Source organism: Rosa rugosa, chromosome 1 (genome assembly GCF_958449725.1).
Source record: "Rosa rugosa chromosome 1, drRosRugo1.1, whole genome shotgun sequence".
NCBI classification, from domain to species: domain Eukaryota; kingdom Viridiplantae; phylum Streptophyta; class Magnoliopsida; order Rosales; family Rosaceae; genus Rosa; species Rosa rugosa.
The window spans coordinates 8,940,539-8,955,527 of NC_084820.1; the positions used below are offsets into that span (position 1 = coordinate 8,940,539).

At 37.6% G+C, this 14,989-nt stretch overlaps 1 protein-coding gene and 1 long non-coding RNA gene across 2 annotated transcripts; one reads left to right on the plus strand and one right to left on the minus strand.

The window, feature by feature from the left end:
* Nucleotides 1-39: 39 nt before the first annotated feature.
* Nucleotides 40-1,587, plus strand: LOC133727153 (uncharacterized). Its single transcript, XR_009855033.1, has 2 exons — nt 40-949; nt 1,099-1,587. It is a non-coding gene; the product is annotated as an uncharacterized LOC133727153 (long non-coding RNA).
* Nucleotides 1,588-2,367: 780 nt separating this feature from the next.
* Nucleotides 2,368-3,580, minus strand: LOC133737453 (transcription factor DIVARICATA-like). The gene is made up of 2 exons (XM_062164999.1): nt 3,167-3,580; nt 2,368-3,068 (listed from the first exon to the last, which is right to left on the minus strand). The coding sequence occupies exons 1-2, from the start codon at nt 3,544-3,546 to the stop codon at nt 2,879-2,881; spliced, it is 570 nt and encodes a 189-aa protein (XP_062020983.1). The 5' UTR covers nt 3,547-3,580; the 3' UTR covers nt 2,368-2,878.
* Nucleotides 3,581-14,989: the final 11,409 nt, after the last annotated feature.

Here is a 14,989-nt window from a genome sequence, read left to right on the forward strand (position 1 = left end):
TTGGAACTTGGAACCAAGAGACCCATCTCAGATATTTCTTCAACTTCACATAATGTGAGGTTAAATTCACAACTTCTTTTTCTAGGGTACACGTCATTTTTTTTCACAGCTACTCATCATATGTTGAAGAGATAAAGACGCATGAGTAGGAAAATTAACTAAAGACCAAAGAGGTTAAAATAATCCCATTGCCATCATTGGGGCACTTGAGAATGTCTTGTCTCTATCATTTCTCTCCTTTATTCATCTTATGTTATCCGTATCATGAGAAGATCAAAAGAGAAAGACTAACTCACTCTTTCCTACTAAAAAAAATCTTATCAATATATCTACATTGAGAAGATTTTCACTAACTAGAAATTCCTATGGCTACTGAGGTTAAAATAATCTCACTGCCATCATTGGGGCACTCGAGAAGGTATGGTTTTAATATGTTTGAGCGAAATATTATATGTTTGGGTGGCTTTTTCTTCATCTGAGAAGGTGTGGGTAAAAATCCAAAACCAAAATATGATTACTATCGTGGCTACACTATACTCAGGGCCGCTCACCTGCGGGACACTCTTTAAGGGACAAAACGGGACAAATCAGCCACAACCGTTGGATGTTAAATGAATAAATCCTACGGATCTGTTTCATCCTAATTCTTATCCCAACTCCCACTGTTCATCTTCTTCTCCTCTCACGGCTCTCTAAGCCATGCCCAGATTTGTTCATCTTCTTCTCCTCTCATATCTAAGCCATGCCCAGATTGTTTTCAACTTTTCATCTTCTGCTCCTCTCATATCTTTATCTGCCTTTCCATTTTTTTTACCCATTTCTTAGGTAAAGTCTCCCAACTATATTTGAAAATGATGAAATGGGTACGACCTGTGAGAGTTTATGCAGATGGGATATATGATCTCTTTCACTTCGGACATGCCCGTTCTCTCGAGCAAGCCAAGAAATCGTAACTCTCTTTCTCTGTTTTTGTGTATTAGTTCGATTTTTTGTTGATAATTTGAAGTGGGTTTTCATTATTTTTGGCTAAATTCGTTGTTTTCTTTCTTGAAAGTCAAGCAATTTCCTTTCTTGGTTTTGGTTATTGTCAATTTGTAGTTAGCTGCTGGATGTTGAGGTCTTGAATGCGATATTGAATTGCATTTGTCTTGGAATATGAATTTTGGGCCAAAAAGTTTCATCATTTTCAAATATAGTTGGGAGACTTTACCTAAGAAATGGGTAAAAAAAATGGAAAGGCAGATAAAGATATGAGAGGAGCAGAAGATGAAAAGTTGAAAACAATCTGGGCATGGCTTAGATATGAGAGGAGAAGAAGATGAACAAATCTGGGCATGGCTTAGAGAGCCGTGAGAGGAGAAGAAGATGAACAGTGGGAGTTGGGATAAGAATTAGGATGAAACAGATCCGTAGGATTTATTCATTTAACATCCAACGGTTGTGGCTGATTTGTCCCGTTTTGTCTCTTAAAGAGTGTCCCGCAGGTGAGCGGCCGTGACACTATACTTATGCGGGTTTCTGTTTCATTTGTTTGGTATCTGTCAACGTTATGCACAAGATTAATTCAAGAAACAAATATCTACAAGATCTTCTGTCTAAAATATATAGCTGCATCTTAATAATCCAGAATACTAATATCATATATAGTATAATGCTTGCCATGTACTTAAAAACAAAGAATCTAATCTCCTTCTTCTAGTTCAGAAACCAAGAGATAGATCACATCCAGCATTAAAATTAGATAAATTTCGATACTAAGTACGATAAGGACCCGAAACAAAACTAAATGAGTTATGATTGATTGATACTCACTACAAATCCGAAAGTAAAGTGACTTATGAAACTAGATGACTAACAGACTATGTCAGTTTATGTCAATCATAAACAACTTAATTATTGGAGCAAGCTAGAACCTTGATTCCTTGAAACAGAAACAAAGCAAGATAGTTGAAAGTTGTTTCCCAAGAAAAGATGGCTGAAATTTCATATCAGATGCTTGTTGGGCTCCTGCCTCTTGAACAGCTAATTAGTTTAGTTGGGCCACATTCTGTCCTTGGGCTTTGCTTCGTTTCTTGTACTTCCTACGTTTTCCCACTTCAGTATGATTCTGCAAACCAGTATTTTCGTCTGATGGGCCTCCTCCTAGTATAAAAGAAAACCCCGACTTAATCAGGAGTGAATTACACAAATTTTAGGTATTTCTACATTGATTAATAGCAAATCTTAAAAGGACATCTCCAATCAAATTGGAAGCAAACAAGAATCAAGAGTGGCTCGAATCCAATCTAACTGTTGATGGAGCTAAGTTTGTGCAACAACAAAAATTAATAAACAAATTTATTGTTGAATAATCAATAAAATAAATCATTTGGTGTGTATAATATATATATATATATCGGATGTAGTACTAAAAAGCTCTAGTGATGAAAGGGGATGGAGACTTTGAATGAGATTAGGCTCAGAAGTTCGAACCACTAGCAAAAGAAGAGATACAAATAGATGTACTGGTGTCTCATTCAACTTGAATGCCACCGAGTATTTAATTATTTTTTAAAGATCATAACATCTAATATACGAAACCGTCAGCTGTTACGTAAATTATATTAACATGTGAGACATTCGAATAAAATAAAGCACTATATATCGACAAGGTATCTCACTATATCCACATAATGATTTTTCATAAGTAAAATTTTCACTGATCACATAGCAAGGTCTGAAATTGGACCAATATAAGGAAATTCACCCATTCATGGCATAATATCTGACAAAACTTCTATAACCAGCTCCATCATATTTAACGATGATCAATGAATATGATTAGCTAAAACCATTTAGTCACTGCAAAAATTAAGGTATTTGTCACTACAGATCGATTCTAAAGCTTATTATTAGAGGTGGAGCATTCACCATTAGCATTTTGCTCAGATTCTGCAGAGTTCTGAAGACGAAGGAAGTACTTCTGGGCATGACTTGCAACTTGTGTTGGGTTCCTTGACATTACACAGTGTCTAGATATGCTCTTCCAATCCCCCTTGCCATATATCTTCAAGCCCTGAAGGAACAACCTGTTTATGTCAAAACATTTGAGTACATCAATATCGCTTTATAATTTTATCTATTTTTAATCTGGAAAAGAATCTAACAGTGTGTATAGAACACTTACTTATGTTCTTCCTCAGTCCATATAACACCTTTCTTTCTAGGCTGAGACCTAGGATTTGATTTCACCTGAGTTGGAGTAGTCTTGTAGTCGGGTATCGGTATAATACCCGTCTCAATCTTCTCAATGTCTTCAAACAAATCATCAAGGTGTTTCTTGATTTCCCATAGAGTTTTCCCAGGAACCCTAGTCTGTATGTTATCAAACAGGTCCGGGGCACCAAGATCAAACTCCGCGAGTGCAGTCTCAAACCTCTTGTTCTCTTCGAAAGTCCACTGATCACCGTCTTCTGCAAGCTGGGCTGTAGATTCCAATAAAGCTGAGGAAGAAGAAGAAGGGAAAGGTGGAGAAGGAGCAGTAGGGAAGAATGAAAACGGTTCCATCTTGTTCACACGATTATGAAAGAAGAAAACAGAGTTAAAATTATTTCCAAACTGGTTCAGTCAATGTACATATTATACTTGGTTCTTATACAGCTGGTTGTTCTTCCAAGATTCTTCTATATGCGTTGAAAGCGTGACACCGGAAGTTACCAAAAACGTTGGCGAATCTTATAGGGTGAATTTACTGCAATGATGTGGCAAACTTAAATTTATGATAATGCCAACTCACAAATATATAACCTGGAAATTATCCATAATGTTTGTTTCCTGGAAAATAATCATCCATATTGTTTATTTTTTGGAAAGTAATTATCCATATTGTTTGTTTTTTGGAAAATTAAATTATCCATATTGTTAAATTTTCTTAATCCTAATCCTGGGGTAGACCGACCTCTATATGGAAATCTCCCGAAAATTTTTGGATACTGCACTCGCATTATGACTCTGGAGAGACCGGATCTCATAATTAGAGGACTAATTAATCTCACCACCCAAATGAATATGAGTCTATGAGATGTTAATTATTTGTATATTTTGTTAGAACGTACAGCTCCAAACATTAACTGGCCTCTTTATTGGTCCTTTTGTTCTCTCTTCTTTCATGATTTCTGGTTTTTACGAAATTAAAGTTTCAGTGTGCGATATTGTAATTTGCAAAAGATGTAAGAAAAACCATCTAAATATTTAAAAAAGCTAATTGAGGAATTCGTTAGAATTTTGGAAAAAAAAAATTATAGTTTTGTTACTACATTTCATACAACAATGACAGTTTTCTTGTAGAGCTCATTGTGATGAGCAATGATATATCAACCTATGGTGAGTTCCAGGTCAAGGTCATGCTCATCTTCAGCCTTACCATCTCCACGATCACCAGTAACAGATGATGAAGTACTATTTCCTCTTTCAGCAGAAAGTGAAAAAAGCGGGGCTTCCAATGGGAACCAGTGTTTTCAAAGGCGTCGCCGAGGCGAGCCCGGGGCGCGCTCCGGTGTGAGGCGACCAGAAAAAGCCTCGCCGGATCAAACTCAGACGTGCTGCTGGAAAAGCGGTCGCCCAGGCGATGGAGCGTCGCTTTTTTGCAGAAGCGGCGCCTCAGGCGGCAGTGCGAGGAAGAAGAAGACGCGAGGGTCATTTTTTTTTCTTTTTCTTTCCATCAAAACGACGTCGTTTTGACTTTTTTTTTTTTTTTTTTTCTTTTTAATTTCCCCAATACGAAGTCGACATCTATCACATTGACTTGTCTACTTCTATCAGATTGAGAAGCAAACTTTTTCTCTCTTCTTCTTCGTCGTCGGCGACCTCCGACAAGTCGCAGGTCACTCTGGTCTCTGTGGCTTCTAGCGAAGGAAGGCGAGAAGAGTTCCACACCGAAACAATGACGGATGAGGCGTCGGGGAATCCAAAAAAGAGAGACAATGACGGATGAGGCGTCGGGGAATCCAAAGAAGAGTTCCACACCGAAACAATGACGGATGAGTACGATTTCTATTGGAACCCAAAAAAGTGAAGGTAAGCTCTGTAAATGAAGTTTTTTGGGATTTTTGGGTACTATGTGCTGAAGTGGGTATCAATGGTGTTTGGTATCATCTGCATCTCATATGGGTATGAGAAATTTTGGTTCTTTAATTGTAATTCTAGTCTCGTATTTGAGTTCTTTGTTTGCAACCAATTTTGAAATATAGGAAGAGTTGTCATTGACTTTTTAATGTGTTTAAGCTTGAATGATGAAATCAATGTCCAATTCATGGTGTTAATTGATCCACGAGAGTTCTATATGTTTGAACTTCAAGAGTTCTATATCTCGGTACTCATTATATGCTTCCTTGTGCCCTCAGGCAGAGACCATTGTGAGGTCGAAGATGGCTTGGATTTACGGCCAGCAGAGGAATGTCTCAGCTCAGTTGCTGCGTCTCTTTTTCAATGACTGCTTCATTGAGGTAAAGAACTCAGATTCTTCATGACTTTGGTGTGAGTTTTTTTGTGATATGGCTTTAATTTCTGGTTTGAAGTATCGAAATATAAGGATATATGGATTCTTGAAATTACGGATTTCTTGATTGTTTGTGGCTGATCAGCTTGGCATTGAATGTGGTTTGGGGTTTTGCTCAAATCGGTTTTAGTTGCTCTGCTCTGAACCATTGAAATTATTTCTTGACTCTTGTAATTTAGGGATTTTTTGACTCTTGAAATGCTTAAAATGTAGCTTGTTTCTTTGGATTTTTCTATATGGGTGTTGTTTGGAACCTTATTTAAGTATATTCATATTATTTATAAATGTAGTGTATTATTATAATAATTACGGGAAAAGCGATCGCCTCAACGCCTTGAGGCACTCGCCTCGCGAGGCTCTAGGTGGTCGCCTTCGCCTTCGCTTTCGCATTTGAAAACACTGATGGGAACCGCCTTAAAATCTGTGGTGGTTTCATCCCTGAAGTCGGCAACGGGACAGTAGTTGGCGCCGCAAGGACAGGATTAGGCACCGGCTGCCTCCATTGGCCCCGGCCCCTCAAGAGCCCTGGTCCTCCTGAGGGTTCATGCGCTGTCTGGTTTGACCTACGATTATCCTTCCAACCCCCAATTGACCAGCCTCCTCAGGCGCCTTGATGCTGGATTTTTTGCATGATCGAGGAGCAACATTGACCACGATATCCATTATGTTTGATGGACCAATTGATGTGGATGGTGAATCTTTCTTAATTAATGTAGCAAGTGGCACGTAAGCTTGTAGAGCGAATTCGCCTGAAATATTCTGCAGAATAGTCATATATCTGTTCAGGAGTCTTCGTCTTCACAAACTTCTCTGCCATCATACTCCGACCAGTTGCCCATGCCACACTTTGAAAGACCTTCCACGAATAGGCTGAAAATTGATTGCTTACCCAATTAGACACTCATATATACCATATGCCTAACCACATAATAGATAAACTAGCTTAAAAAATCAATGTCAGTTTTACAATTTTTTTCAAATATTTCCTTCACATAGGTAGAGACCAAGATCAATGCAACAAAGCCAAAAAAAAATAAATGAGTTCTAGTCTCCCTCAAAAAAAATTTCCATGAGACAATCAATCAATGCATCTCCCAGATCTGCTTACAGAAACAACACTGTATGTTGGATTGAAATAGATGGGAATATGAAATTTGGAAATGCAGAAGTTTATGAGTTGCTACTGCAGAGCTCTTCAGTTTCTATTGAATGGATTAAGCAACAGTACATCAGCAGGGCTATATTTATAGGCAGCTTAGGACTCTAGACAATTCTATCTTAGAGAACCAAAAACACTCATTGGGACTCTAATACATCATTAACTTAGACTGTTACAACAACCAACAACTTCATAAATTCAAATCAACAGATAAACAGAAGACTCTAGAGTTAAGGAGAAAGTACATTAATTCCAACACTCCCCCTTAATGTGCTTTCTTCACCACACCAATGAGCTCCCTGAGATGGCAGAATTTTTCCTTTGAAAGTGCTTTGGTGAGGATATCAGCCAACTGCTCCTCTGATCTGCAATACTCAAGCTACACTATTTCTTTTTCAATTGCTTCTCTGATGAAGTGATACTTGATTGCAATGTGCTTTGTCCGTTCATGATTGACTGGATTCTTTCCAATGGCTATGGCTGATTTGTTGTCACAGTACAAGGTGGTTCCTTTCTCTTGCTTCTCTCCAATGTCTTCAAGAATTCTTTGAAGCCATATCGCTTGAGATGTTTCTTTTGCTGCTGCAATATATTCTGCTTCCGCAGAGGATTGAGCCACAACACTTTGTTTCTTTGAAGCCCATGAACATGCCCCTGAACCAAGAGAGAAAACATAAGCTGAAGTCCTCTTCATGTCGTCAAGGCAACCAGCCCAATCATTGTCAGTGTACCCAACAAGAGTTGATTTTTCTGCTGCTTTGTATAGAATTCCATAATCAAGAGTGCCCTGCAAGTATCTTAACACTCCTTTTGCAGCTCCGTAATGAATTTGACTTGGCTCTTGCATATATCTGGAGAGAAGACTTGCAGCGAACATGATGTCAGGCCTAGTAGCCGTTAGATACAAAAGACCACCAATTAAACTTCTGTACTTTGTAGCATCTGCCTTCTTTGCACCATCCTCCTTCTTCAACTTTTCATTTGCTATCAAAGGAGTAGCCACAAAATTGCACCTGAGCAGATTAAACTTCTTGAGAATGTTCTCTGCATATTTCTTTTGGGAAATAAAAATCTCATCTTTTGATTGAGATACTTCAATCCCCAAAAAATAATGTAGAAGGCCCATGTCATTCATCTCATAACTACTCATCATATCTTTCTTGAACTGCTGAATCACATTCGATCTCATCATTGCCAGTAAAAATCAGATCATCAACATAAAGAGAAACAATGAGAATAAAACATGCTTTCTTGTACACATAGAGGGTAGGCTCACTTAGACTCTTTTGAAAAACTCTCTTGACAAAGTATTTGTAAATTTCAGCATACCATGTCCGAGGAGCTTGCTTAAGCCAGTAAAGAGCCTTTTTTAACCTGTAAACTTTGTCTTCTCCCCCTTTAACTAGAAACCCTTGAGGCTGCTCTACATAAACTTCATCTTTCAATACTCCATTTAAAAACGCTGACTTCACATCAAGTTGAAATATCAACCAATTCTTTTGAGCAGCAAGAGCAACCAAGGTTCTTATAGTTTCAAGTCTTGCAACAGGAGCAAAAGTTTCAGAATAATCAATACCTGGCTGTTGAGTAAATCCTCGAGCCACAAGTCTTGCTTTATGGATGCTTCCGTCTTGATTGAAATTTGTCTTGAAGATCCATTTCACCCCAATAACTTCTCTGTCTTTTGGAAGATCAACAAGCTCCCAAGTCTGATTTTTTTTTTCTATCATTCTTATCTCCTCCTCCATTGCTTTCACCCAAACTCCTTCGTTTTGAGCTTCTTCAAAGCTTTCTGGTTCTATTCCAGAAAAGTTTCATGACTCATATAGGTCGTTGAGTCTTCTGGTCCTTAAAATAGGACTCTCTAGTGATGAGTACTCTGGAGTAGAAGGACTTGCATTTGAATTGTTTGCTGGAGTAGTTGGTGACTGAGGAATGACATCGTCTTCATGCTGCTCCAATGGAATATTTTCTTCTTGTTGAACGGTAGCATATGGCAACTCCTGCACTTTATTTTCATTCCAATCCCAGCTAGCATTTTCATTAAAAATCACATCTTTGCTCACAATCAACTTCTTAGTTTCAACATTGAAAAGTCGATATCCTTTTGAGTTGGTACTATACCTAACAAAGATGCATTTTTGGCTTTTTTCATCAAACTTACTTCTCTTTTCAGCAGGGATATGAGCATAACAAATGCAGCCAAAGATTTTAAAATGACTTACAGATGGTTTGAATCCGCTCCAGGCTTCAAATGGAGTCATATTCTTTACTGCTTTGGTTGGACATCTGTTGAGAATGTAAACAGCCATATGCACAGCTTCTGCCCAAAAGTCTTTCGGTAAACTCTTCTCATTCATCGATCATTGAAGTTGCCATCTCCACAATTGTGCAATTTTTCCTCTCTGCGATCCCATTTTGTTGGGGGTTGTAGCCTACTGTCAACTGCTTCCAAATGCCTTTATCTTTGCAAAAATCTTCAAATTCATGAGAGGTATATTCACCTCCTTTGTCACTTCAAATGACTTTAATTGTGCAGCCACTTTGATTCTCTACAAATGCTTTGAATCTTTTGAAAACCAGAAAAGTTTCTGATTTCTCCTTCAAAAAATATACCCAGGTCATCCTCGACAAATCATTGATAAATGTGAGAAAGTACCTGAATTGATTGAAGGAGGGAGTTCGCATTTTGCCACATATATCAGTATGCACAAGCTCCAGTAGTGCCTTTGCTCTCCATGAACTTTGTTTTTGGAAATGGAAGTCGATGTTGCTTGCCCATGATACATCCTTCACATGAATCTGATGTTGCTTCAATTTTCGGCAGCCCATTCACCATGCTATTCTGTTGAAGAAGCTTCAGACCTTGGAGATTTAGATGACAAAATCTCTTGTGCCACAGCCAAGTGTCTTCAACAACATCTGCCTTGAATGCCTTCATGCCATCATAATGAAATATAAGTGGAAAGTTTATGTTTTTCTCCATTCTGACATGTGCAATCACCATCTTTGCCTTCTTATCATAAATAGTGCAGTAGTCATCATAAAAAATAAGACGATAACCATTCTCCTGCAGTTGTCCAACACTTAGTAAGTTTTGGCTTAGGTCTGGAACAAACAAGACATTATGAATCTGCTTTACTCCCTTCTTAGTTTTGACTGCAATGCTTCCTTTCCCCTGTGATTTCACAATAGCACCATTGTCGAGCTTTATCTTTGGAGAGACTGAGGTATCCAGATCAACAAATATGTTTTCATACCCTGACATGTGATTACTACAACCACTGTCAAGATACCAGGTCCTTTGTTTTTCTTCAAGGACTGCTTGATATGCATAGAATAAATTCCCAACTTCATCTTCATGCTTCTTCTCAAAGAAATTTGCTTGATTGGTTTCTTTAAATACGCAGTTCTTTTCAGTATGCCCAAATAAACGACAATACGTGCATTTAGGCTTTCCACGAAACCAACACTTTGCTGAAGCATGATTAGCTTTATTGCAAATCTTGCAAGAAGGCTTAGTTTCAACATAAATCGTACCTTTGTCATTGTTTCTGCTGCTGGACTCTGCTTTCTTCCATTTTTTGTCTCCCATCCGATGATCATCCCTTGGATTAACTCTGCCTTTCTTGATAAATTTTGGTGATTTGAAGGTGAGTTTTGACTGGAAAGCACTTTCAACAGCTTCCTCATTGCGTCCTAGCCTTCTTTGCTCATGAGACTTCAAGGACCCCATCAGCTGCTCAATGGATAAGGTGGTGATGTCCTTGGACTCTTCAATTGCAACAACAATAGGATCATATTTCTCAAGCAAGCTGATTAAGATCTTCTCCACGACCTTCTGATCTGACAAGTCTTCACCAAGGGTTCTCATTTGATTGACAACCTCAGTTACTCTAGAAGAGTAATCTTGGATGCATTCAGATTCTCACATCTTCAGATTATGAAACTCCCTGTGTAAAGACTGAAGCTTGATGGTCCTTGCCTTGCTATCACCTTGAAACTCCCTTTCCAAAATCTCACAAGCTTCCTTTGCTGTGATTGCTCTTGTTATTCTTGGAAAAATTTCGTTGGTGACTGCATTTTGAATTTTTGAGAGAGCCTTGGCATCTGTCATTGCATCTGCTTCATATTTTTCTCCTTGTGCAGCTGAAAGTTGATTCTCATCTTCTGGTTTGGTGAAGCCCTTCTCAACGATCTTCCAAAACCCTTCTGACCGAAGCAAGGTTGTTATTTTCACTTTCCAGAAATCATAGTTTTCTCCACCAAAGATGGGAAGAAAAGAATATGAAACTGGAGTGGTTTCTTTAGGAGACATCTTGGCAGGTTGATATAGGGGACGCCCAATATGAACGAACCTGGCTCTGATACCAATCTGTTGGATTGAAAAAGATGGGAATAGGAAATCTGGAAATGCATAAGTTTATGAGTTGCTACTGCAGAGCTCTTCAGTTTCTATTGAATGGATTAAGCAACAATAAATCAGCAGGGCTATATTTATAGGCAGCTTAGGACTCTAGACAATTCTATCTTAGAGAACCAAAAACACTCATCGGGACTCTAATACATCATTAACTTAGACTGTTACAACAACCAACTATTTCATAAATTCAAATCAAGAGATAAACAGAAGACTCTAGAGTTAAGGAGAAAGTACATTAATTCCAACACTGTAATCACCAGTACAAGAAAAATATGAATATACACCAACATGCATTAAAGTAAACGTAGTATACTCTAAAATGTAAATAAATAGACCAGATAAAATGAAACAAATTAGAAAAAAAATTCAGAAGCAAAAGCCTTACTGGTGGTCTTTCTCTTTCCACTCAGGATCCAAAACGGGGGGAGTCTGACCACCCTGCTGTATGTTTTGGGTTCCAGACCCATGGACGTTACTGTGGTAAACTGGTAATGGGATCGGCTCGGGCCGGCTGTTGTTGGTGTTGGTTCGGTTAGACTTTGATGCTTCACCTGCTCAGTCCTTATGAACCTTTTGTAATCATATCTAGATCTAGGGCGTCGGGGAAAACGACGGGACTGGTAATTTAGCATAGCAGCAGCTAGCAGAAGAAGAAGCTGTTAGTTGACGAAGATATGTGGGATTGGACGCTGGGGATGAGCAGGGCTGGACGGAGGAGTGTCAACAGTGAGGTCGATGATTTCAGGGGCCATTTTTGGCTGATGAAAACGATGATTTGAGGGGAGGGAAAGTTGAGGGCAATGGAGCTGAGGAGGATCGACTTGCACATTCAGCATGAGGTCTGTGGCTCTTCTTATAAATTGTTAGGGCTGCAACTAAGTTACAAAATTACCCTTCGAGATATATATAATATTTGAAAAAGATTACGTTTCGGGAGATTATCCTCAAATTACCATAGTGCTTTTATAGTAAAGAATGACCGAGACAACCCTAGTTTCTAATTTCGTGAACCCTAATTGAAGAAATAGGTGAAATGATGTGGGAAAATAAATTGGTGGATACAATTAGTGTAAAGAAAATTAAATTTTATTTTTGATTGATCTTATTGAAGAAATAATTAATTGTAGATATCATCACTCAGTCGTATTTGGAATATATGTATAAATCATCGAGTTCCACTCTAACGAACTTTATTTATATAATGTTACGTCTCTTTATGTAAAACTATAGAACTTAACTTATCATCTGCGTGTCGTATATCAAGTCATTGAAATTCAAACTTACAATCTTTTCAGTACACGTGTTCTTTTTATTGGTAATTTAACTTCAAGACTTTCTAACTAAAAGTTCTTTAAATGGATATATGAATCAACATAGAGACGACAAAATATAATAAATGAATTTGAAGAGTAATGCATGAAAGTTTAATTCTTAACAAGTTCGGTCAATCCAAAATGACAAAAAGTCCAATTTATCGGCAAAATCTCATTGATCTAGTACAACTGTACAATACGACTAGTTCACTCACAAAATTTACATGAGCGGCGGAGGAACAATTCTCATGTTCACCTCTTGGGTGAATTAGCATATTCACCCTCTTTTGTGGTTAACGCATAATAACATTATAATTTTCTAATCCAACCATTCATGTTGTATAATGTAATACAAAGATTAGCTATGTAAAAAATCAATCAAATTGAAGATCTTTTAGTTATTCATTTCTATGAAATACATGGACGGTTCATCATAATAACAGTAAGTGTTGTTAGAATCGTCCATTTTTTTGATTTAGTTAGATAATTAAATCATTTCCGATTCAATTGATTTTTTACAGAAATGATCTTTAAATACTAATTTAAGATATGGACTGTTGGATTATAAAATTTATTAAGTAAAATTGAGTTAATCGACAATAGGGGTGAATATGCTTGTTCACCCTAGGGGTGAACCTAAGAATTGTTCGCGGCGGAGCATGTTTTTGACAATAATGTAAACTAAAAGAGTAAAATGATGAACAAATTAACTTCATAAAATGATACTAGTAGTAAATAATTATAACTATTCATAACAGTAAAAATGAATTACAGCTAGGGTTTGTGAGTGAGAGCTCACAAGGGTAAAGTTGTAAACTAAGTAGTCGATATTTTTTAGGAGATTCTCTCAATTGAATCTTTATTCTAACATAGGAAGCAACAAAAGTAATTAAAACACAGGAGTAACGCTTTCTATTTTCAAAATATATACATACAACAATATAAGGCAGGTAATCTGTTAAGCAAAATACCAAATCTAGATTAAATGTTCCAAGTTTCCATATCCACGTGTGTGGAATCTACGCAGTCAATTACCATGCAAACTCATACTTTTGAGTTCCTAACCATACTTACCATGTGAGCTTCCATCAATCTCTGGCGACCGTTTTGGTCAAAAAAATTAAAAATAGAAAATTTTTGTTGGGAAATATTTAAAATCCAAATCAACAAGCCCAGTACCATTTGGTCTAATGGCATAGTCTTCCCTTTGAAAGTGGGAGGTTGTGAGTTCGACTCACGAAAGACTAGTTGTAGCATTTGAGTTGTTTATCTGATAAAAAAAAATCCAAATCAACTTAATAAAATATATATTTAGTCACATGTTTGTTCATAGTTGATTTCATACTAGAAGAAGGCACATATATCATAGGATATTAGGATTAGTAATACATATATGAAGAATAGTATTCGAAAAGAGCCAACTAGAAAAGTATTCGAAAAGAGTCAACTAGTAATCAATTTCGTTCAACAATTCTTTGAATGAAGTTCTTAATATGTGACAACAATTTTCTCTGTAACTTAAACATTTAATTCATTCGAAGAGGTAGGAAACCGAGGGTTAATAAGTTCTAGTAATGTTTAGTTTTAACAAAAATAAAGAGAATTTTTTTTTAAACAGAACAAAAATAAAAAGAGTTGAGGAACCAAAATTGTTGCTCTCATCACAGACTGAAGAAGCTCGATTAGAACGAAAAGACATTAGGGCACTTTATTTTTTATCTTCATTAGTCTCAATCGTTAAATATGTAATCATGTTATTAGCAATGCAAAATAAATCTCTTTCAGAGGGGTGGATTATTACTACCCATTTAATATGCCTATTGTTAATTATGCTATACATACATACATACGTACATACAAGTTCATGAGAATTCACTCATTAGTCTCAATTAGTCCAAGGGGAGAACGAAATTAAAACTTGATAAGTTTATTAACGATAGAATTACACTAGCTACATCGCACACAAAGGGCTAATTAATGTTTGACTACAGAGAAAAACCCTTGAAAACACAACCAAATTAAAAACAAACATCGAGAGCTTAGAATTGTTATACAACAAGGACATCATTAGAGTGAGAGGTCCAGATCAACTTCATCTTCGACATTGCCATGATTATCACCATTGTGGGGAACTGGATTCTGCTCATATTCGACCATGGCATTAGATGCTGGCAGTGCCAGTATCCATTCTACATCTCCAGGCTTAGCAACAGCCACATCTCGATACACACTGAGATCCACATCATTGTCACCCTTACCAGAAGTTGACGAACTACCCCTTTCACTCACAATGGGAAAAAACTGTGTCTCCACTGGGAATAACCTCAACGTCTCCGGTATCTCCCTCTCCGGAGCTGGTACAAGAGGAGCAGGCGCTGGAGGAGCCGAAGCAAGAGGTGCTGACATAAGAGGAGCCAGCACATGAGGAGGAGGAGCCGGCATTGAAGGAGCTGACGCAACAGGAACTGGCATAGGATGAGCTGACATAAGAGGAGCTGACACAAAAGAAGCCGGCACTGGGGGAGAGGAAGCATGCAAGAGGAGATGACACAAGAGGA

Excerpts from the sequence above, each read along its gene's own strand:
- LOC133737453 (XM_062164999.1), bottom strand. The coding sequence starts at position 3,546 with ATGGAACCGTTTTCATTCTTCCCTACTGCTCCTTCTCCACCTTTCCCT. Across the intron at positions 3,069-3,166 it reads TGGACTGAGGAAGAACATAA|GTTGTTCCTTCAGGGCTTGA; the intron begins GTAAGTGTTCTA and ends TGACATAAACAG.